The sequence below is a fragment of the Salvelinus namaycush genome, chromosome 15 (assembly GCF_016432855.1).
Source record: "Salvelinus namaycush isolate Seneca chromosome 15, SaNama_1.0, whole genome shotgun sequence".
In the NCBI taxonomy this organism is placed as follows: domain Eukaryota; kingdom Metazoa; phylum Chordata; class Actinopteri; order Salmoniformes; family Salmonidae; genus Salvelinus; species Salvelinus namaycush.
Genome location: NC_052321.1, coordinates 685,161 through 709,835, shown reverse-complemented (window position 1 = coordinate 709,835; position 24,675 = coordinate 685,161). Strand labels below are relative to the sequence as shown.

The following is a 24,675-nucleotide window of genomic DNA, read 5'->3' as shown; positions in this document are numbered from 1 at the left end:
AAGGCTAGTAAATACAGCCAGTCTAGCTGAAGGCTAGTAAATACAGCCAGTCTAGCTGAAGGCTAGTAAATACAGCCAGTCTAGCTGAAGGCTAGTAAATACAGCCAGTCTAGCTGAAGGCTAGTAAATACAGCCAGTCTAGTTGAAGGCTAGTAAATATAGCCAGTCAAGCTGAAGGCTGGGAATTATGGGGAGGTGGGTGGTCAGGCTGTGTGTCCACCGCGGACGGTAGTCTCAGAGCTATGTATCTACACTACTGGTCAAAAGTTTTAGAACCCCTACTCATTCAAGGGTTTTTCTTTACTTTTTTTTATTTTTTATTTTAAATTTTATTCCGTTTTCTCCCCAATTTTTGTGGTATCCAATCGCTAGTAATTACTATCTTGTCTCATCGCTACAACTCCCGTACGGGCTCGGGAGAGACGAAGGTCGAAAGCCATGCGTCCTCCGAAGCACAACCCAACCAAGCCGCACTGCTTCTTAACACAGCGCGCCTCCAACCCGGAAGCCAGCCGCACCAATGTGTCGGAGGAAACACCGTGTACCTGGCCCCCTTGGTTAGCGCGCACTGCGCCCGGCCCGCCACAGGAGTCGCTGGAGCGCGATGAGACAAGGATATCCCTACCGGTCAAACCCTCCCTAACCCGGACGACGCTATGCCAATTGTGCGTCGCCCCACGGACCTCCCGGTCGCGGCCGGCTGCGACAGAGCCTGGGCGCGAACCCAGAGACTCTGGTGGCGCAGCTAGCACTGCGATGCAGTGCCCTAGACCACTGCGCCACCCGGGAGGCCCTGGGTTTTTCTTTACTTTTACTATTTTCTACATTGTAGAATAATAGTGAAGACATCAAAACTATGAAGTAACACATATGGAATCATGTAGTAACCAAAAAAGTGTTAAACAAATCAAAATATATTTTATATTTGAGATTCTTCAAATAGCCACCCTTTGCCTTCATGACAGATTTGCACACTCTTGGCATTCTCTCAGCCAGCTTCACCTGGAATGCTTTTCCAACAGTCTTGAAGGAGTTCCCACATATGCTGAGCACTTGTTGGCAGCTTTTCCTTCACTCTGTGGTACAACTCATCCCAAACCATTTCAATTGGGTTGAGATCGGTTGACTGTGGAGGCCAGGTCATCTAATGCAGCACTCCATCACTCTCCTTCTTAGCCTTACACAGCCTGGAGGTGTGTTGGGTCATTGTCCTATTGAAAAAGAAATGAAGCACAAACCGGATGAGATGGCGTATCGCTGCAGAATGCTGTGGTAGCCATGCTGGTTAAGTGTGCCTTGAATTCTAAATAAATCACCGACAGTGTCACCAGAAAATCACCATCACACAACCTCCTCCTCATCTTCCTCCTCCTCCTCATCCTCATCTCCTCCGCCCCATCGCCTCCTCCGCCCCATCTCATCCTCCTCCTCCGCCCCATCTCATCCTCCTCCGCCCCACCTCCTCCTCCTCCTCCGCCCCATCTCATCCTCCTCCTCCGCCCCATCTCATCCTCCTCCGCCCCACCTCCTCCTCCTCCTCCGCCCCACCTCCTCCTCCTCCTCCGCCCCATCTCATCCTCCTCCGCCCCACCTCCTCCTCCTCCGCCCCATCTCCTCCTCTTCCGCCCCATCTTCTCTTCTGCCCCATCTCCTCCTCCTCCTCCGCCCCATCTCATCCTCCTCCTCCGCCCCATCTCATCCTCCTCCGCCCCACCTCCTCCTCCTCCTCCGCCCCACCTCCTCCTCCTCCTCTGCCCCATCTCCTCCTCCTCCGCCCCATCTTCTCTTCTGCCCCATCTCCTCCTCCTCCTCCGCCCCATCTCCTCCTCCGCCACATCGCCTCCCCCCCCCCCCCCCATCTCGTCCTCCTCCTCCACCCCAACTCCTCTTCCTCATCTTATTCCTCCTCCTCCTCAACAACCGCCTCATCACCTCTTCCGCCCAATCTCCTCCTCCGCCCCATCTGATGCTCCTCCTCCTCTGCCCCATCTCCTCCACCCCATCTCCTCCTCATCATCTTCCTCCTCCTTAACCTCCGCCCAATCTCCTTTGCCCCATCGCCTCCTCCGCCCCATCTCTTCCTCCTCCTCCTCCTCCTCCTCCTCCCCATCTCTTCATCCTCCTCCTCCTCCGCCCCATCTCTTCATCCTCCTCCTCCTCCGCCCCATCTCTTCCTCCTCCTCCGCCCCATCTTGTCCTCCTCCTCCTCCACCCCATCTCCTCCTCATCATCATCTTCCTCCTCCTCCTCCTCCACCTCGACCCCATCGCCTCCTCCTCTGCCCCATCTACTCCTCCTCCACCCCCATCTCCTCCTCCCCTGCTCCTTCTCCTCCTCCTCCTCCGCCCTTATCTCCTCCTCCTCTGCTCCTCCTCCTCCTCCTCCCTCATCTCCTCCTCCTTTGCTCCTTCTCCTCCTCCTCCTCCTCCGCCCTCATCTCCTCCTCCTTTGCTCCTTCTCCTCCTCCTCCGCCCTCATCTCCTCCTCCTCTGCTCCTTCTTCTCCTCCTCTTCCTCCTCCTCCGCCCTCATCTCCTCCTCCTCTCTGCTCTGTGTCTCTATGGGGTGTATTAGCCCTGATGGACATCTGCAGCGCTGCGGGGATGGCTGTGACATTTCCTTTAGAGAGCGGGCAGCATTATGAAATATGAGTGTCTGTCACTACCTGCCCATCGACATATGCCTTAAGGGAACTAGCAGTAACCATTCCTCCAAAGTACAATCTCCCGCAATGCTATCCACTCGTTAAATGCCAAAAGCCCCAGCCGTTAAAATAAACCAATTAATCGGGGATACATTTGTTTAAGTGTTTTAGGGCATGTTATGATGGATTATGTCAGAAATAATGCATTGCTTTTAATTATCCAAGGCATTACGATGAATCACGCGGCTCACAGTTTCCCAACATTCCTTGCTCTTTTTTTTATCTGATTGGTATCCACGGAGAAGGCTTGTATTATGGATTGCACTGTATACAAGGTCAGACAGAGAATTGCAGTGCAGAAACCTTTCCTGATACCAGAACAGTTTATGGCCTGCTAACGGCAGTGCCTAAGCTACAAACTTGTAGCTGTTATTATAGAGAGATGAACTCTGCCATTTGGTTTAGAATTCTGATGTTCTCTCCATTGCAGTGGAACACCAGCACATCCGACCTGGGTTCAAATAGTATTTGTTGTCATTCAAATACTTTTATCTTTAGCTGTGCTTGCCTGGCACAATGAAACCAATAATTAAAAAAGTGCAAAGCCAGCCCTTCTGGCATTCGAGGCAGACTTAATGAAATGATCAACGTATTTGAAAGTAGATAAATATTAATGGAACCCAGGTCGGAATCACAATACCATGGCAGAACAGAGAGGGTTACCATGGCAGGACAGAGAGGGTTACCATGGCAGGACAGAGAGGGTTACCATGGCAGGACAGAGAGGGTTACCATGGCAGGACAGAGAGGGTTACCATGGCAGGACAGAGAGGGTTACCATGACAGGACAGAGAGGGTTACCATGGCAGGACAGAGAGGGTTACCATGGCAGGACAGAGAGGGTTACCATGGCAGGACAGAGAGGGTTACCATGGCAGGACAGAGAGGGTTACCCTGGCAGGACAGAGAGGGTTACCATGGCAGGACAGAGAAGGTTACCATGGCAGGACAGAGAGGGTTACCATGGCAGGACAGAGAGGGTTACCATGGCAGGACAGAGAAGGTTACCATGGCAGGACAGAGAGGGTTACCATGGCAGGACAGAGAGGGTTACTTTTGGGGGTTTTACATACAATATGTTGTGTTGTTCGGTCAGTGTCATTGTTTTACCATCATACAGGTTTCTACTTTGATTGTCATTGTTTTTCCATCATACAGGTTTCTACATGTACATCGAGACGTCTCGACCTCGCCTGGAGGGAGAAAAGGCTCGACTGTTGACCCCCACTTTCAACGTCGCCCCCAAAAGCCCTTATGGGACTGTGACGTCCTCTCCCACCTACTGCTTTGGTTTCTACTACCACATGTATGGGAAACACATAGGTAAGGTGCCTGGGTGCCAGCACGCATGGCATGTATGGTAGAAGGATGAATGCAAACGGTGCACTGTAGCTCTTTTATCAGGCCAATCTATTTCAGCCGAGAGGGAGTGTGTTTGACTTCTTAAGGAGTACATACCTGCTAACTTTCAATCAGCATCCACTTGCAAGCGTATCAAATCAAATTGTATTAGTCACATGTGCCGAATACAACAGGTGTAGACCTTACAGTGAAATGCTTACTTACGAGCCCCTAACCAACAATGCAGTTTAAAAAAAATACGGACAAGAATAAGAAATTAAAGTAACAAATAATTAAAGAGCAGCAGTAAAATAACAATAGCGAGACTATATACAGGGGGGTATCGGTACAGAGTCAATGTGCGAGGGAACCGGTTAGTTGAGGTGATATGAACATGTAGGTGTAGGAGTTATTAAAGTGACTATGCATAGATGATAACAATAGAGAGTAGCAGTGGTGTAAAAGGGGGGGGGGGGGGCAATGCAAATAGTCTGGGTAGCTATTTGATTAGATGTTCAGGAGTCTTATGGCTTCGGGTAGAAGCTGTTTAGAAGCCTCTTGGACCTACAGTAGACTTGGCGCTCTGGTACCGCTTGCCGTCCGGTAGCAGAGAGAACAGTCTATGACTGGGTTGGCTGGACTCTTAGACCATTTTTAGGGCCTTCCTCTGACACCGCCTGGTATAGAGGTCCTGGATGGCAGGAAGCTTGGCCCCAGTGATGTACTGGGCCATTCGCACTACTCTCTGTAGTGCCTTGTGGTCGGAGGCCGAGCAGTTGCCATACCAGGCAGTGATGCAACCAGTCAGGATGCTCTCGATGGTGCAGCTGTAGAACATTTTGAGGTTCTGAGGACCACTGCAAAATCTTTTCAGTCTGCTGAGAGGGAATAGGTTTTGGTGTGTCCTCTTCACGACTGTCTTGGTGTGCTTGGACCATGTTAGTTTGTTGGTGATGTGGACACCAAGGAACTTGAAGCTCTCAACCTGCTCCACTGCAGCCCCGTCGATGAGAATGGGGGTGCTCTCAGTCCTCTTTTTTCTGTAGTCCACAATCATCTCCTTTGTCTTGATCACGTTGAGGGAGAGGTTGTTGTCCTGGCACCAGACGGCCAGGTCTCTGACCTCCTCCCTATAGGCTGTATCGTCGTTGTCGGTGATCAGGTCTACTACTGTTGTGTCATCTGCAAACTTAATAATGGGTTTGGAGTCGTGCCTGGCCATGCAGTCATGTGTGAACAGGGAGTACAGGAGGGGACTGAGCACGCACCCCTGAGGGGCCCCTGTGTTGAGGATCAGCGTGGCGGATGTGTTGTTACCTACCCTTACCACCTGGGGGCGGCCCGTCAGGAAGTCCAGGATCCAGTTGCAGAGGGAGGTGTTTAGTCCCAGGGTCCTTAGCTTATTGATGAGCTTTGATGGCACTATGGTGTTGAACGCTGAGCTGTAGTCAATGAATAGCATTCTCACATAGGTGTTCCTTTTGTCCAGGTGGTAAAGGGCAGTGTGGAGTGCAATAGAGATTGCATCATCTGTGGATCTGTTGGGGCGGTATGCAAATTGAAGTGGGTCTAGGGTTTCTGGGATAATGATGTTGATATGAGCCATGACCAGCCTTTCAAAGCACTTCATGGCTACAGATGTGAGTGCTACGGGTCGGTAGTCATTTAGGCAGGTTTCCTTAGTGTTCTTGGGCACAGGCACTATGGTGGTCTGCTTAAAACATGTAGGTATTACAGACTCGGACAGGGAGAGGTTGTAAATGTCAGTGAAGACACTTGCCAGTTGGTCAGCGCATGCTCGCAGTACACATCCTGGTAATCCGTCTGGCCCTGCGGCCTTGTGAATGTTGACCTGTTAAAGGTCTTACTCACATCGGCTGCGGAGAGCGTGATCACACAGTCTTCCGGAACAGCTGGTGCTCTCATCCATGTTTCAGTGTTATTTGCCTCGAAGCGAGCATAAAAGTAGTTTAGCTCGTCTGGTAGGCTCGTGTCACTGGGCAGCTCTCGGCTGTGTTTCCCTCACCTATCCCCCACTTCCCTGTTCGTTTCCTCCCTGATGATTAGATAAAAGTGTTTGCTTACCACTCAAGTTGTACACACACCTTTCTTTTTTAATTTGACAACCACTCAATAACACTTCAATGCCAGAATATCCGAAGCCCCCTGGGCGTTGGTGAGAAATGGAAATTGAGCACACTATTTCAGGGGTTTTACGACCATTCTATTTGAGTATTAATAACTTTGTCCTCCGTCAGATTCTTTTCAGGCTCCCCTGAAGGTTGTCGTCTCACACCCCTGCTCTCCTGTTGGCGCAGTGTCTTAATCAGACAGACAGTTGCACTTGAGCGATGGGTGTGACCCCTGACCTGCAAGACACGCTTGTAACCACAATTTTCTGCTCCACAAAGCTGTCGCGATTCTGAATAGGACGTGTCAACCTAATCCATTCAGGTCTCAATGGGCCCTCTCTCTCTCTCTGCTCTCTCAGCCTCAGCAACCAGCAGCCAGAGCCAAAAAGGGCTGACGGCTTGTGTCCTAACCTGTCTGTTTCCTTTCACTGGTTTCTGTTAGAGAAAGAAAGGTAACCTGCATTCAGAGCCTTTTTTAAAAATTCTGTGCAGAATGTGAGTGAGTGGGTGGTGGAGAGACTGAGTTCTCATTCGAAGTAGAGGGCATTTTGCAGGAGTCTGTTGTTGGTGTCATTGGATCATCCAGTAAGATCCACTTAAGGCTCCCATCACAGGGAAGTGGCATGTTGTAGCGTGTCTAGTTTGGCCTCTACATTTTTGCGGACTTTACTGTAGTATTTACTGTAGTGTCTTTGCAGACGTGACTGTAGTATACTTTAGTATTTACTGTAGTGTTTTTGCAGACATGACTGTAGTATACTTTAATATTTACTGTATTGTTTTTGTTAGATTATCTTTCACAAAGAACTGGGGGCTTTCTCTTTGAGGAAACCTACTGGAGAAATATAAAAAGAGCACAAGTTCCATAAGCTGTATGGAACATAGCTGTATGTGGATAATACTGTTGTATTTATTAAAGTATTATACAATATACTATACTAAAAAATACTACAGAGTTTGTCTGGAGGCCGGAAAATAATTATAATAATTTGTACACTGCATATTGACCACAACTAAGCCCAAAAAGAAAGCCCAACAATAATTTCATACCTGAGACACAATCACATATGTCTTCTCTCTTGTGTGGGAATACTCGGGAACAGATTTCCTAAAGTAAACACATTTTTAGCTGAATTATTTAATTGTTTTTTTACCAAAAACTAAAAATCACCCCCAACATGTTTGTGTAGTGTATTCTACAGTTTACTACAACATTCTATTGTAAGCACTACACGATTGATGGATACTACAGTGTGGAGTATAGTATTCTACAGTATTTTTAACCCAGACAATTGAGGGATACTACAGTATAGAGTATAGTATTCCACAATATTTTTAACCCAGATGATTGAGGGATACTACGGTGTGGAGTATAGTATTCTAAAATATTTTTAACCCAGACGATTGAGGGATACTACAGTGTGGAGTATAGTATTCTACAATATTTTTTAACCCAGACGATTGAGGGATACTACAGTGTGGAGTATAGTATTCTACAGTATTTTTAACCCAGACGATTGAGGGATACTACAGTGTGGAGTATAGTATTCTACAATATTTTTTAACCCAGACGATTGAGGGATACTACAGTGTGGAGTATAGTATTCTACAGTATTTTTAACCCAGACGATTGAGGGATACTACAGTATAGAGTATAGTATTCTACAGTATTTTTAACTCGGACGATTGATGGATACTACAGTGTGGAGTATAGTATTCTACAGTATTTCTAGCCCAGACGATTGATGGACACTACAGTGTGGAGTATAGTATTCTACAGTATTTTTAACCCAGACGATTGAGGGATACTACAGTGTGGAGTATAGTATTCTACAATATTTTTTACCCAGACGATTGAGGGATACTACAGTGTGGAGTATAGTATTCTACAATATTTTTAACCCAGACGATTGATGGATACTACGGTGTGGAGTATAGTATTCTACAGTATTTTTACCCCAGACGATTGATGGATACTACGGTGTGGAGTATAGTATTCTACAGTATTTTTACCCCAGACGATTGATGGATACTACAGTGTGGAGTATAGTATTCTACAGTATTTCTAACCCAGACGATTGAGGGATACTATAGTGTGGAGTATAGTATTCTACAGTATTTCTAACCAAGACGATTGAGGGATACTACAGTGTGGAGTATAGTATTCTACAGTATTTCTAACCCAGACGATTGAGGGATACTACAGTATAGAGTATAGTATTCTACATTATCAACCTGGTGGTTTGAGCCCTGATAGGGGCTGTTAGGGCTCAAACCGGGTGGTATGTTAGGGGTAGGACATATTTTTTTGTATTGCTCTAATTACATTGGTAACCAGTTTATAATAACAATAAGGCACATAAGGGGTTTGTAGTATATGGCCAATATACTACGTCAAAGGACTCTACAGTATACTACAGTTTACTACAGAATTCCGTAGAATCGGGGGCTTTCTATAGAGTACTACTATAGAGTACTTCTATAGAGTACTGTAGTATTCTATAATAAACTGTAGTATTTTTTCATGTGGGTCTACACATCAGAGCACACTATTTGGCATCACCTCGTTTGCACTGAAAAGAAACATTCAAGATTTGACTTCCATGATCATCCCTTGACAAGTGAATTAAATTATCACTCTTTCAGTAAAAGCCACCACTCAATAAGGGGAGGTTAATGTGTAGACCCCTTGAATCATTTAGTATTTGCAGTAATGAGCTGTTATGCGTTTTTTTGTCAGGTCAATTATTAATAATTAAATAAGTATAATCTGTAAATAAGGAGATGTGCTGCCATGATGAGGCCATAGATGATATCAGACTTGGGCTCAAATTGTACTTGAAATCTTTCAAATACTTAAGCTGTGCTTGATTGAGCTTCCCTGGCACAATGTTGTCCATAAAGGGCTTGATGTTTTCTCCTCTAGGAGCGTTAAATGCTTACTTACGACAGAAGGGCCAGTCGGGCGCAGACAGTTCCGTGTGGACCCTGGTCGGGAACCAAGGGGACCGATGGAAGCAAGCCAAAGTCAACATTCACCCAACAGCCTCTTTCCAGGTGGGTACAACTCTATGGGAGGAGCAGTGGGTCACCAATGCAGAACTACGGTGGCCCTAAGGTGCAAAGTACAAAACTGCCTTCATATGTGCTTCCTCTCTTATGGCGATGTCTTATATATTTTGCTATATGCTTCACAGAATGAGTCATTATTTGTATTTTTTTTAAAATTGTATTTAACCTTTATATAACTTGGCAAGTCAGTTAAGAACAAATTGTTATTTACAATGACAGCCTACCCGGGCCAAACCCTAACGATGCTGGGCCAATTGTGCGCTACCCTTTGGGACTCCCAATCACATCCGGTTGTGATACAGCCTAGAATCTAACCAGGGTCTGTAGTTACACCTCTAGCACTGAGACGCAGTGCCTTAGACCGCTGTACCACTTGGGACCCCATTTGTAGCAGGAAGAAATTTAAGTAGTTGGTTTTAACATGTTTTGTCTTTGTCCCGCTTATCCTGTTTTGGTAGTTGGTTCTGGAAGGAATTCGGGGTCCTGGGATAGAAGGGGATATCGCCATAGATGATGTCACCATTGAGGAAGGAGAATGTAAAGACCCTCCACACAACAGTAAGTGCTTTTTTTGGGGGGGGGGGGGGGGGGGGGGGCATGACCTATACATCATCCAGAACCAATCAATCAGGAAGAGGCAAGCCTTATAACATACGTTTATATCATTCCTCTTAAGGAACTATAAATCAAGGGCTGAATCAGGTATTGTTAGCTCTTCGAAAAACTGGTTTACTCGCCAAGAGTATATGCCACTGTATTTTTATTTCAGGCATCATCAGGGAAAATACATTTTAGAGGTTATGAACAAACGTCTGCTTCAAAAATATTATGCATGCCAGAAAATTGTACTGTCTGATGATTGGCCTAAAAAATATAAATATTTTGTGCAATAGCTAATTTTCATTCCCTCATTACTTACATTACTTAAATTGGTAATGCCTTTTTAAAATTATGTTAAATCTCCTCCCAAATGGTAGATATCAGCGTCTTACATTAAAATATTAGGCTTTAGATGCTCTGTCGCTTGTACACTGGAGACTGACGGCTGGGTCTCTTTACTGATTAACAAGGTTCGGTACAAATACTACTAATGGGAATGTTTTTAAGAACCTCTTAACTGAGTTTGCTCATATAGTACTTGATGTATTTCGGCAATAAGTATAATACATGCTTGTTGCTGAGCTGCCACTGAAGTGTTGTGAGTCTACATTGAGAGAAATCACAATGCATCTATATACCAGAGGAGACTCCTCCAGAGAAGAAGAGTACGGTCCTCCTCAGAACAACTAAAAACAATCACATGTATTCTAAAGTCTTCCTTAAATCAAACACGGAATTGTACATGTTACCCACACGTCATCCCATTAGCTCAATTAAATCGTTTTGAAATGATTTTCATACATCATCCTTATCTACATCACCAACTGTATCTCTTTCTTTCTCTACTTTCTCTTTCTATCTTTCTCTATCTTTATCTTTCTCTATCCCTACAGATCTGAGATCACTGTCTCCTCCCACCGCGCACCATATATGGCAGTTCTTGGTCACACTGACCCTGGTGTTTGTGGGTCATCAGAGGTGACCCCTCTCTCCCAGGAGGAGCAACCTGATGCCGGCCCTACCCCTGTGGAAGAATCTGCAGACTTTGACTGTCTAAACCCCCCAAAACTACCAAAGATTCACTCCTCTTCAGTCTTCAGGAGAGCAGCAGCAGTCCAAGCGCTGGTCCAGGGTGGAGCATGCAGGAAACAAAAAACTCAGTCAATCTTGGGTTTTTTTTCTGAAATATGCACAGAGAGCATTCCAAGGTCAGGACTCCAGGGTCAGGATGGAGAGCCGGGTTCTCCATAGTAGACGCTCCAGTAGTAGGGGCTACACCTAATTTCCCCCCCCCCCCCAAGGTGAAGCCAGTCGAAGCAGAGTGTGGGTGCCATCATTGTGTATATTGGCTCAAGGATCGGAACGGAATGGTACATTTCTGTAAAGCACAAGGACACATGATGTGGTCCCATTTTTTTCTTTCCATTTTCATATGTTATTTGTTTGCTGCTTGTCAAGGCCATGGAATAACTATAATTCATTGCTTAATGAGATGGGTGTTGAAGAGGTTGATTTTATGTTAATAGTATAAAATGTACGAAATTCGCTCAATAACCCACATTGACCCGAAGCTATTTTCTCATGAATATGTTAGAGACTGCTATTCCTCTTTGTGTTGTCGCTTTAACCCCTTTTAAAACTCAGAGGCTGCCTAGGGTCGGATTCATCAAAATATGTATAAACAAACACGTGCATACCTTCTACCCAGAGGCTAAACTTCGACTGCTTAGTGCATTATATGCATATCTGTAAGTCAATTCATCACAATTATTCCTCTGTGTTTTTTTTTTGAGGTTGCTTAAAATGTTGGTTTCATTAAAAAGTGCATACACTGGTTACTTTACTATGTAGTGGCTGAACTATGGTGTGCCTGGTGTAATCAACCTCTGGACCTCTGCACAGTCAACTCTATTAGATCCTTACGACCTACTGTAGGGGCTTCTCTGTGTCCCAGATGCCCTTAACTTCTACAATGTGATTTAATGAACAGTGACATGAAATATCTCTCTTTCATTATCTAAACGGGATTGATGAGGATTTTTAAAGCTAAAGTAGTCTAGCTTGTATTAACAATGGTAGTTGCAATCCAGCCATTTGTATGAAAGTTTAGCATCTCTTTCTATTACCTAGCTTCTCCTTTCACCTCCTGACCAATCACTAATCGATCAGGTCACATGTAGTGCTTAAAGACCAGGGCCCGGTTTCCCAAAAGCATCTTAAGGCTAAATTCATCGTTAGAAACTTCTTAAGAGCATAGTTAAATCTCTGAGCTGTTTCCCAAAACCATCGTTCTTAACGTTGCACTTGAAAATGCTTGAAATCGGACACTTGCCTCGGACCACTCGTAGAACATGTGCGTCGTTAGATGCTTTTTTTGCCCTCCTGCATCACTCTGTAATCAGAAAATCTCTGCTAAACATAGAATCACATTGTTATCTGCGCCGATAAAGTTGACTACAAATACAAAGTTGGCAATGTCTTTTCAATTGATACAAACAATTTCAAGATGCTTGAAATTAAAACCGAGATGACTGCATTCAAATAGAAATACAGTAGGCTATAGGCCTATTTCAATCACATTGAAATACTATATATTTCATGTTCAATCAATTGAGTTCTATTTTGCTGCTTGTAGGCTACTGTCTATTTTGTCTCAGTATATTTCATAATGTGTAGCCTAACATGTGGCATGATGTGCTAAATCTTGATTTACCGCATTATTATAGGGTAAGCATTAGAACAAGCCTCCTCAATATTTGAAGCCATAGGTGCTAATATCTTTCTAGGAGCTGATCCATCGTCAGGATTGATGAATAATTCTAATGTTAAGGTAAGATTTGAATGGGGAAAACTGATCTGAGAGCAGCGCTGCCTTTCTTTCTATTCTATCCTACCAGTGTTGACACATGTCTGTCTCAACGACACACTAACATGCTGACCAGACCGGACACGTCGCGTGCGCGAGCGTTGCAAAATAAATGTAGAAATCCATGTTATTCAATTACTGCACCCACACTGCTCGCACGCTCCAACGAACTTCTGCGTTGCCAAGGGCTAAAATAGAAGTCATTCCTATTTCTGACGCAGATCGCGCTGCAAGTCCTGCCTCTCCCATCTCCTCATTGGTTTATAGAAGCAGGTACCCACGTGCCATCTCCTCATTGGTTATACCCACGTGGGTGATTGAAAGACAAACTGTTTTGCCGGTCGTCGTGGTAATAGTATGAAAGTTTAGATGCCAATCATCATATAAGTTCAAAGATGAAAAAGCCTGGAAGGAGGAGAGATGACTAGAAACGATTCGGTTGACCGTTTTATGTGTGGATTAATTGTCGGAGTAGAGGACCTTGTGCATTTCAGGTAAAATAACAACTCAATGTTTACATCCCAGGACAAATTAGCTAGCAACAGCAAGCTAGCTAAATAGGATAAATTAGCTAGCAAGTGCAAGCTAGCTAGCTAAATTGCCATACGTGTTTCATGGTTTTCGACCTGTCCCCAAATTAATGTAATTGGTTCAGAGTTTGTTTTCATATTTTAACCTGCGTGTCGTGATCGCGTTTGGTGTGGGGGGACAAAATACATTTATGCACGATGGCACACGCGCGCAGGCGGTTTGGGTTCCGTGTTAGCGAACGTTCTCTCTGCATGGTGTTTTGGGAAACGCATGTTACATCTTCGACTGTTGCAGGAAAGATGCATTGTTAAAACACTCTTAAGCCTAAATTACATCGCTATCAGGAAACTGGGCCCAGGTGCATCGTTTTTACCAGTCAACTTTTTAAGTGTTTCCCAAACAAGCACCTAGAGAGAACATTCGCCAAGTTCACCATGTGTCGAGACTGACAGGATCTAAGGTAATGCACCGCTGCTCTCGGATCAGCTTTCTCCATTAAAATCTTACCTTAACGTTATAATTATTCCACAATACTGATGATGGATCAGCTCATAGAGAAATATTAGCTTCGTTATAACACTCAAATCATCCTCTCCTAACTTACCTTACTTTAAGGACAAGTGGTCATCAGGTAGACTACCGGTTAAGACCGAAAGGTCACTGTTTCGAATCACCAAGCCGACTAGGTGAAAATAATCTGTCGATTATGCCCTTGAGCAAGGCACTTAACCCTAGTAAGTCACTCTGGAAAAGAGTGTCTGCTAAATGTCAAGAAAAAAATTACTCAAAAAATTACTGGAGGAAATTCAAGCTCATGTTATTTTATTTCATGTTATAGTAGTTTCTCTCTTGCAACTGCCAAGATTAACATCCGTTTTCAATACAAGTCATTGTCCTGACCTTTGATTTCTGCATGGCTCCATAAAGCACATAAAAAATATGTACTACAAAAAAAAGAAAAACCTTGAATGTCAATGCTATCTTTCTCTTCCTGCATGAGTTGTACTCATTGATCATGATACTGTGCCCATGCATGCTTGTGTCAGTCTTCGGAAGGTTACTTTATGAACAGCTGTTTTTGCATCTTTTGCTAGTCCTCTCGGGATAAGATAAGACGCTGCTGTGTGCCATGAAATCAAGTGCCTTCTGACTTAGTGGAAGATTACATGAATGGAAAAACCGACATTGGCTAGTTTACCATCCAAGCATTTGCCCCTTAGGCACATTTTATAGAGAAAGAATCAATCATGCTGTAATCTGCAGCTAACTAGAATCAGGGGTCAACTCTGCATGTGGTGGCACAGTGTCAAATTATGGATATCTACACAGCTCTCTTTATTTTGACCTAGGAGAATGACTTACTGCCCTTGACAGTCTAGGCTTTTGGAGTGGGACTTGTGCTCAAGCAGAGAAAGGATGGTGGCCAAGCTTTGTCAGAGTGACTGAGCGAGAACGGGGAGCTCTTAGAAATAAGCAATGACAAAAAATCGACTTGTAGGGAGGGATGCTTTTGAAGTCTACCAATTCATTTCAGCTGGACCCGCTGAGAAAGACATTATTGCGACTTCGTCCAAGGACTGAAAGGAAGACCTTTCAGGTGTGACTCTTACGGCTGATAATGGCCTTGGCTTACCTGGGTGTCTGTCAGTCCATTAGATCAGGCTGTGTGGTTCTCACAGACCTATTTTAGTACTCAAATGAGAGTGCAACTCTACTTTTACAGAAACTGTAAAGTACTTGGAACTACCTGAGACCATGAGTTACCTTAACCAGCTGGTTTTTGAAGAAAAAAATATGTATTGTAAAATTACTCTACTATTGTTCGTAAAAAAAAATGTTTTGGGAGAAAATGTACATTTCCCTTTTTATTTTCTGATTCCTTTTTTTTTTTTTTTTACAGAATAATCAGAAATAGGCTATAAGGGTCCTATTCCGACTTAGGAAATTACACCTTTCTTACGCACACCTTTCCTACGCACTTCTCAGTAGGCCGTGACAGTGTTTACAGAGGAAGCAAATTAAGGTAAACGAAACAATGTCATTAAATGGAATAATAATGTAGGCTATACCAACTGAAGGGAAGTAACAGTAAATTGGCAGTTGAATATGTGTGGTTATTAGGTCTACTGACGGTCGATACTGATAGTGACTAATATTTAAATGTTAGAAATAAGAAACAGAGACAGTCGGGGTAGCCTATAATTAAGACATTAGAGAGTGCCCATCCCTGAAAATTAAAAGGCAGTACAATTTAAATTCTGCATATTTCATAAACTTTACTGTGGGAAAGTTGCTATGTTGATATGCTTCAGGTTGCTGCCATATGAGTGGTTTCACATTGGTCTCCAGTGATTATGAGGGAAAATATATCTAAAACAAGTGTCATTTATGTTTATAATTCCTTTATCCAAACGGATTACTCATTTATCCAGCTCTTCTTAAAAGCTCTTATCCAGCTGTAAATAACAGGGCAGAATAAAGTAGATGCTTTTTCCACTTGGAACCGGTAGGTTTGCCAGACCTTATTCATGGTTTACTCTCACGTAAAGGTGGTGGAATTATTAGGGAATTAAGTCAGAATATGGCGTATCTGCAGACACACCTCCACCATTCCCTCATTTACTCGATCTCCACCCAAAACTAATAGCAGGTGAATAGCATGCTATTCTCATGTTTATATTCAAGGTCAGAATACGCATAGAGAGAAAAGTGCGTAAAAAAAAGGGGATTACGTTCCATTAACCCATGCTTAACTCAGGTCGGAATCGGGCCCTAAGCAAATACATATGGTGAACATCACATTATAAAATATTCTATAAGAAACCATTTGTCATTCAAAAAGCACAAGATGACACAAAACAGATTTTGACAAAATGTAGTACATTTCTCACACAGATTTAGGCCGAGACAGTTCCTCTCAGCAACCTGTTAAAACAGAAGAAAATGTGTTCTTCTCTGTTCAATGAAATTATTAATGTAAATCATAGCATGTGTGGTCACTTTTAATAATAGAAAATATAACATTTCATTGAACAGTTCGCTTTATAACTTCCATTCTCCCATGTCTCTCAATTCAATATTTGATTGCATTGTTTATCTGCAGACGTTAAAGGGAAAATCCACTCAAATTATATTTTGGTCTTTTTTTCATTAGTCATGACGCGTTCAAAACAACTAGGAACTTCGGAACTCGGAAATCTCAGACGTCAGTATGTTCAAAACGACTGGGAACTCGGGGGGAAAAACGAGCTCAGACTGGGAAAAATAGTTTTGGACGTTCATCCAACTCGTAATTTCAAGCTCCGACTTTCTGACCAGAAGATCATTGACATCATGATTTGACCTTGTTTCTTAATGAGTTCCCAGTTGTTTTGAAAGCACCATCATTTCAAGAGGCAAAGTGTCACTGGCCGCATCATCATGACGATGCAAAATGCATCATATGATGTAGCCGGTGACACTTTGATTCTTGAAAGTCCAATATCATTAAAACTTCCCTGCTGACATGCAAAACATTTTAGGATTGTATCAACAGTGGACTAATGAAAAATATACCAAAAGATAGTTTTTGGCCGTATTTTCCCTCATGACTACTTCAAAGTAATGGATACAGATACAGCAGATACATTTTTCATTGCTTCTGGTCCGCTCTGTCATTCTATACTGAACTAAAATATAAACACAATATGTAAAGTGTTGGTCCCATGTTTCATGAGCTGAAATAAAAAATCTCAGAAAGTTACCGTATGCATAAAAAGCTTATTTCTATCAAAGTTTGTGCACAAATTTGGGGGTGCTGAGGAGTATTTCTGTCTTTAATAAAGCCCTTTTGTGGGTAAAAACTAATTCTGATTGGCTGAATCTGGCTCCCAAGTAGGTGGGCCTATGCCCTCCCAGGCCCACCCATGGCTGCGCCCCTGCCCAGTCATGTTAAATCCATAGATTAGGGCCTAATGAAGTTATTTCAATTGAGTGATTTCCTTTTATGAATCTCAAAAAAATCCTTGCAAGTGTTGCATGTTGCGTATATATGTTTGTTCAGTATATACATACAGTTGAAGTCGGAAGTTTACATACACCAAATACATTTAAACTCAGTTTTCCACAATTCCTGACATTTAATCCTGGTAAAAAATTCCCTGTCTTAGGTCAGTTAGGATCACCACTTTATTTTAATAATGTGAAATGTCAGAATAATAGTAGAGAGAATGATTTATTTCAGCTTTTATTTCTTTCATCACATTCCCAGTGGGTCAGAAGTTTACATACACTCAATTAGTATTTGGTAGCATTGCCTTTAAATTGTTTAACTTGGGTCAAACGTTTCGGGTAGCCTTCCACAAGCTTCCCACAATAAGTTGGGTGAATTTTGGCCCATTCCTCCTGACAGAGCTGGTGTAACTGAGTCAGGTTTGTAGGCCTCCTTGCTCACACACGCTTTTTCAGTTCTTCCCACAAATTTTCTATAGGATTGAGGTCATGGGCTTTGTGATGGCCACTCCAATACCTTGACTTTGTTGTCCTTAAGCCATTTTGCCACAACTTTGGAAGTATGCTTGCGGTCATTGTCCATTTGCAAGACCCATTTGCGACCAAGCTTTAACTTCCTGACTGATGTCTTGAGATGTTGCTTCAATATATCCACATCATTTTCCTACCTCATGATGCCATCTATTTTGTGAAGTGCACCAGTCCCTCCTGCAGCAAAGCACCCCGACAACATGATGCTGCCACCCCCGTGCTTCACGGTTGGGATGTTGTTCTTTGGCTTGCAAGCCTCCCCCTTTTTCCTCCAAACATAACGATGGTCATTATGGCCAAACAGTTCTATTTTTGTTTCATCAGACCAGAAGTATTTGGTCTTCGATCTTTGTCCCCATGTGCAGTTGCAAATCGTAGTCTGGCTTTTTTATGGCGGTTTTGGAGCAGTGGCTTCTTCCTTGCTGAGCGGCCTTTCAGGTTATGTCGATATAGGACTCGTTTTACTGTGGATATAGATACCTTTGTACCTGTTTCCTCCAGCATCTTCACAAGGTCCTTTGCTGTTGTTCTGGGATTGATTTGCACTTTTCGCACCAAAGTACGTTCATCTCTAGGAGACAAAACGCGTCTCCTTCCTCAGCGGTATGATGGCTGCGTGGTCCCATGGTGTTTATACTTGCGTACTATTGTTTGTACAGATGAACGTGGTACCTTCAGGTGTTTGGAAATTGCTCCCAAGGATGAACCAGACTTGTGGAGGTCAAAAAAAAAAATCTGAGGTCTTGGTTGATTTCTTTTGATTTTCCCATGATGTCAAGCAAAGAGGCACTGAGTTTGAAGGTAGGCCTTGAAATACATCCACAGGTACACCTCCAATTGACTCAAATTATGTCAATTAGCTTATCAGAAGCTTCTAAAGCCATGACATCATTTTCTGGAATTTTCCAAGCTGTTTAAAGGCACAGTCAACTTAGTGTATGTAAACTTCTGACCCACTGGAATTGTGATACAGTGAATTATAAGTGAAATAATCTGTCTGTGAACAATTGTTTGAAAAATGACTTGTGTCATGTACAAAGTAGATGTCCTAACCCGACTTGCCAGAACTGTAGTTTGTTAACAAGAAATGTGTGGAGTGGTTGAAAAACGAGTTTTAATGACTCCAACCTAAGTGTATGTAAACTTCCGACTTCAACTGTAAGTACCGCCAGCAAACTGATTTCATTTGATTCATTTCATTGCTTTTTAATGTATGTCAACAAAACAAATTCTCTCCTAGCCTACCATCTTGAGCCACGTTAGCGTTTCAATTCTACCCTCAAAGTAAACCCATATATTCTATTGTACAGCAGATTTCAACTGGCACTTTAACTCAATAATGCATTTGCTCAAATGGGAACAAAATAAATGTATTATTTGGGGGTAATCATTCTCTTGACAACAACATCCCAGAACAGAACTTTATCTAACTGTATCAGAAAAAATAATATTTTATAACTTATTATCTGCAACAGACCACCTGTCATAATTTGGATTTGATTTCCCAGATGATTACATTGCATTATTATGAATAAATACCCTTCAAATGTCTTCATCCTGTGTCATCTGTTTATTAGGACAACAACTTGTTCTCAGTGAAATGATCGGTAATATTTCATCATGTTGTTACTCGTCACCAGAAAATACGTCTTTGAAGAATGTGTCTGATAGTGAGTTGATGAGAGAGATTTACAGTGATCTATAAAAATACTGAATAGGACCAAATAGTTCCTGTTCAGTAGATTTATTTAGACTCACAGTTCTTTGATTCCAAGAAAGCCACAAAAATTGATATCTGTATTCTAACCACAGAGCACCATTGCAACTTCTGTTAACTTTCGTTATTGGTGTTTACTGTCCCTTGGCCTTCGCTTAGCCCCTGCTAAACAACTCAATATGTATTTCATACACTGTAAGCCCTGGGGATACATTACCAACCTTACCTTGAGTTGAAATGCAATGTGTATACAGCTCGTGTTCTCACCATTAATGTATTGCTTATGTATTCAGTAAGTAAAACGTTCTTTCCAGAGCCACCAGGAAAAGCATCTTCTCTCGGTGCAGACGAGATGCTGGACACGGTTTACATCTGGCCGGGAGGGCCCCCATCTGCTCCCAGGTGGAGTACAAAGACTCCCTCATGCATATTAGCCCGGCAACATTTGGCACCGTTGATGCTAGTGTAAAGTTAACCTGAATGTTCTTAAAGCATCAACACAGTAGGTCTCACATGGGTTTCTTCCTTCCTAATCCGGAACTTTTACCTCCCGTGTTATACAGTATGAAGATTACTCTTGAGTCTTAAGGGTTTTGCAGCATTTATATATACTGAACAAAAATATGAACGCAACATGCAACAATTTCAAAGATTTTACTGAGTTAAAGTTAATATAAGGAAATCAGTCAGTTGAAATAAATAAATTAGGCCCTAATTTATGGATTTCACATGACTTGGCAGGGATGTAGCGATGGGTGGGCCTTGGAGAGTATAGGCCCACCCACTGGGGAGCCAGGCCCACCCACTTGGCAGCCAGGCCCACCCACTGGGGAGCCAGGCCCACCCACTTGGCAGCCAGGCCCACCCACTGGGGAGCCAAACCCAGCCATTCAGAATGAGATTTCTCCCCACAAAAGGGCTTTATTAGAGACAGAAATACTCCTCAGCACCCCCCACCCCTCTCAGATGATTCTGCCGGTGAAGAAGCTAGATGTGGAGGTCCTGGGCTGGCGTGTTTAAACGTGGTCTGCGGTTGTGAGGACGGTTGGACGTACTGCCAAATTATCTAAAACAACGTTGGAGGCAGGTTATGGTAGAGAAATTAACATTAAATGATCTGGCAACAGCTCTGGTGGACATTCCTGCAGTCAGCATGCCAATTGCACACTCCCGCAAACTTGAGACATCTGTGGCGCTGTGTTGTGTGACAAAACTGCACATTTTAAAGTGGTCATTTATTATCCCCAGCAAAAGCTCATGAAACATGGGACCAACACTTTACATGTTGCATTTATATTTTTGTTCAGTGTAGTTTTCATAGCTAGTCATGATCACAGTGAAGCGACAGCACAGTATCCTGAGGGTCTGTATCTGACACTGTATACGTTGGAGCAGACCTGGGTTCAAATAGTATTTGAAATCCTTTTCAAAATATTTCTAATTCTTAAGCTGTGCTCGATTAAGCTTGCCAGCGGCAATGGAACCAATGGAATAGTCCTAAAAGTGCAAACTTTGCCCATCTGGCACTCCAACCAGGTTCAAGCAAACACTCAAAGTATTTTAATACTATCTAAACCCATCCTTTGAGGATGTGTATTGATATTGAGGGTTATTCTCCTGTATGAAAAGAAAACACAGAACTTATTAGAATGAACAAGCTGATTGGTTATCACACAAGTTATGCTGCATAATCCAGGTGTGTACAGTACACTTTTACCAGATCCTATTATGGCATCCTGTCATCAGTATCACTGGCTGATGCTGTAATTGTGTGGCCTGGCACGGAGGCAGTGTCACCTCCATTAACGCTAGGGTGGAAGAGTGATAGCCAATTAACATGGCACGGTGATGAAAGATATGGAGGCTGTGGAGACACGTACATTTCCCAGCTGCCTTCTAAGCTGACATTGACATTTTCTATTCCGCTATAGATGGTATTCTCCAAGGCCTTTGGATAATATTTTACGTACTTCTGTTTGTTTGTCAATCTACTGCAGGGCAACTTTGTTAGTCAGTCTAAATCGGACACTGGCCGGGGGGCCCCGTTGATTTTGTTAGTCAGTCTCACTCAGATACCGGCCGTGGGGCCCCGTTGATTTTGTTAGTCAGTCTCACTCAGATACCGGCCGAGGGCCCCGTTGATTTTGTTAGTCAGTCTCACTCAGATACCGGCCGGGGGGCCCCGTTGATTTTGTTAGTCAGTCTCACTCAGATACCGGCCGAGGGCCCCGTTGATTTTGTTAGTCAGTCTCACTCAGATACCGGCCGAGGGCCCCGTTGATTTTGTTAGTCAGTCTCACTCAGATACCGGCCGGTGGCCCCGTTGATTTTGTTAGTCAGTCTCACTCAGATACCGGCCGAGGGCCCCGTTGATTTTGTTAGTCAGTCTCACTCAGATACCGGCCGTGGGGCCCCGTTGATTTTGTTAGTCAGTCTCACTCAGATACCGGCCGGGGGCCCCGTTGATTTTGTTAGTCAGTCTCACTCAGATACCGGCCGGGGGCCCCGTTGATTTTGTTAGTCAGTCTCATTCAGATATCATATTAAAAACTGATAACATTTATATCCATCCTATGGTGAAATGTGCAGTTATAAAATTGCAAAAACAATTCTCCTGAACTTATTTAGGCTTGCCATAACAAAGGGGTTGACAACTTATTGACTCAAGGAAAATATTTCTCTAAACATAATTCCACTTTGACATTATGGGGTATTGTCTGTAGGCCAGTAACACAAAATCATTTAAAATTCTGTCTGTAACACAACAAAATGTGAAAAAAGTCAAGGAATGTGAATACTTTATGAAGGCTCTGTACATAAGTTCAGGGGTAAACATTTGCTCAACAAGTCACACAGTAAGTTGCATGGACTCACTCTGTGTGCATTAATAGTGTTTAACATGATTTCTAAATGATTACCCAATCTCTGTACCCCACACATACAATTATCTGTAAGGTCCACAATACTAACTTAATTGACAGAGTGAAAAGAAGGAAGCCTGTACAGAATAAAAATATTCCAAAACATACATCCTGTTTGTAATAGGGCTCTAAAGTAATACTGCAAAAAAATGTGTTAAAGAAATTCACTTTTTGTCCTGAATACAAAGCATTATGTTTGAGGAAAATCCAACACAACACATCATTGAGTACTCATGCTTCAATTTTTCAATCAGGTGGTGGCCTGCATCATGTTATGGGTATGCTTATCATCAGCAAGGACTAGGGAGTTTTTGTTTTTGGTTAAAAAAAACAGAATAGAGCTAAGCACAAGTAAAATCCTAGAGGAAAACTTGATTCAGTCTGCTTTCCAACAGACACTGGGAGAAAAATTCACCTTCAGCAGGACAATAACCTAAAACACAAGGCCAAATATACACTGGAGTTGCTTACCAAGACGACATTGAATGTTCCTGAGTGGCCTAGGTAAAGTTTTGACTTAAATCGACTTGAAAATCTATGGCAAGACTTGAAAATGGCAGTCTAGCAATGATCAACCACCAACTTGACAGAGCTTGATTAATTTTTGAAAGAATTATGTGCAAATATTGTACAGGTGTGCAAAGTTCTTAGAGACTTACCCAGAAAGACTCACAGCTGTTATGTATTGACTCAGGTGGTTGAATACTTATCTTATCAAGATATATTAGTGTTTAATTTTCAATAATTGTTTATAAAATGGTCGAATCTTTCTTCCACTTTGACATTACAGAGTATTAAATCCATTTAAATCCCACTTGCACACAACAATATGTGGAAAAAAGTCAAGGGGTGTGAATACTTTCTGCAAGGCACTGTATGTTTGCGAAAACACATATTATTTCAATGCTGTGGCAATGGTAGAATGTGCTGTGTCGTATGCACAGTCAGTTAATACATTTCCTCCAGCATTACATTTTATTAATTTAAGTTTGTCATAAATCAAGAGATAAGTATGTTAATCATACTGTCAACAAAACACTGGAATAGATCAATATTTATTTCCAACATTTGCATTTCTTCTGACTTTAACATTACCCTAAGCATTCATAGTTTAATATTTTCACACATGTATACTGTTAACGTTTGATCCCGGATGAGCCCCCAAATGTTGGAAAATATCCTTCTATTGATACCTTCTCCTATGGCCTACAGCTTCCTGTTGCCCTGTATTTTGCTCCTGTTGTGGTCAGATTGGGATAAGAAAGAAGATAGTTACTTCTAATGTCATACAGATTCCCTCCCGCGTCTCCGATATGAACATCCTCACCTTAGGGAACCTTTAAGACGAGGACACATCAAAGGAAATTAGAAGGCTTTGAACCGGTGATCCTCATTTGATCCCGCTCTTGTTCATGTTCTAAAATAACTCTGGAGAACCTTTGGAAAGAGGAGGTTGGATATCCTTGCTTTCCACAGATTGAAGTCACCATCTATAGTCTGGGTTCTGTTACATCACTATATGGAGAAAACAATATGGAGTCTATTGGCTATTCAGACCACCTATCAGAGCGCTTAGGATCCCATACTTGAATAGAAAACCATCTCCAGAACTATTGTATGTGGTTGGTGTCATGACATACTGCTTTTGTTTTGCTTTATTAGCTATTGTTATTCAAGATATTACATACCACTTTCCCAGTGTATCTAAGGGAGCAAAAAACACATTTACAATTCACACATGTGTATAATACACGCTTGTACATGTGTATAATACACGCTTGTACATGTGTATAATACACGCTTGTACATGTGTATAATACACGCTTGTACATGTGTATAATACACGCTTGTACATGTGTGAAATACACGCTTGTACATGTGTATAATACACGCTTGTACATGTGTATAATACACGCTTGTACATGTGTATAATACACGCTTGTACATGTGTGAAATACACGCTTGTACATGTGTATAATACACGCTTGTACATGTGTATAATACACGCTTGTACATGTGTATAATACACGCTTGTACATGTGTGAAATACACGCTTGTACATGTGTGAAATACACGCTTGTACATGTGTGAAACAGGACAAATATAATCACCCAGCAAATTATTTGTTGTTATTATTTTCAATTGTTGATATTAATTTGAGTGTCAACCACCCTTTTTCATGATTGATTTCCTCCAAAAGTATCTCTGAAATACACTACATCATGGACAATACGTGTGGTATATTATAATATTTATTATTGGGAAGTGGGA

General features: G+C 42.6%; 1 protein-coding gene and 1 non-coding gene across 2 annotated transcripts in view; one reads left to right on the top strand and one right to left on the bottom strand.

The window, feature by feature from the left end:
- mdga2a (MAM domain containing glycosylphosphatidylinositol anchor 2a) overlaps positions 1-24,675 on the top strand; it is a 199,796-nt gene that overhangs the window by 162,975 nt on the left and 12,146 nt on the right. Inside the window, 3 exon segments of the mRNA XM_039008768.1 lie at positions 3,862-4,026; positions 9,103-9,233; positions 9,707-9,806. Coding sequence (XP_038864696.1) covers positions 3,862-4,026; positions 9,103-9,233; positions 9,707-9,806 — 396 coding nt within the window.
- On the bottom strand, positions 6,986-7,042 carry LOC120060544. Its single transcript, XR_005478236.1, has one exon. It is a non-coding gene; the product is annotated as a U7 small nuclear RNA (small nuclear RNA).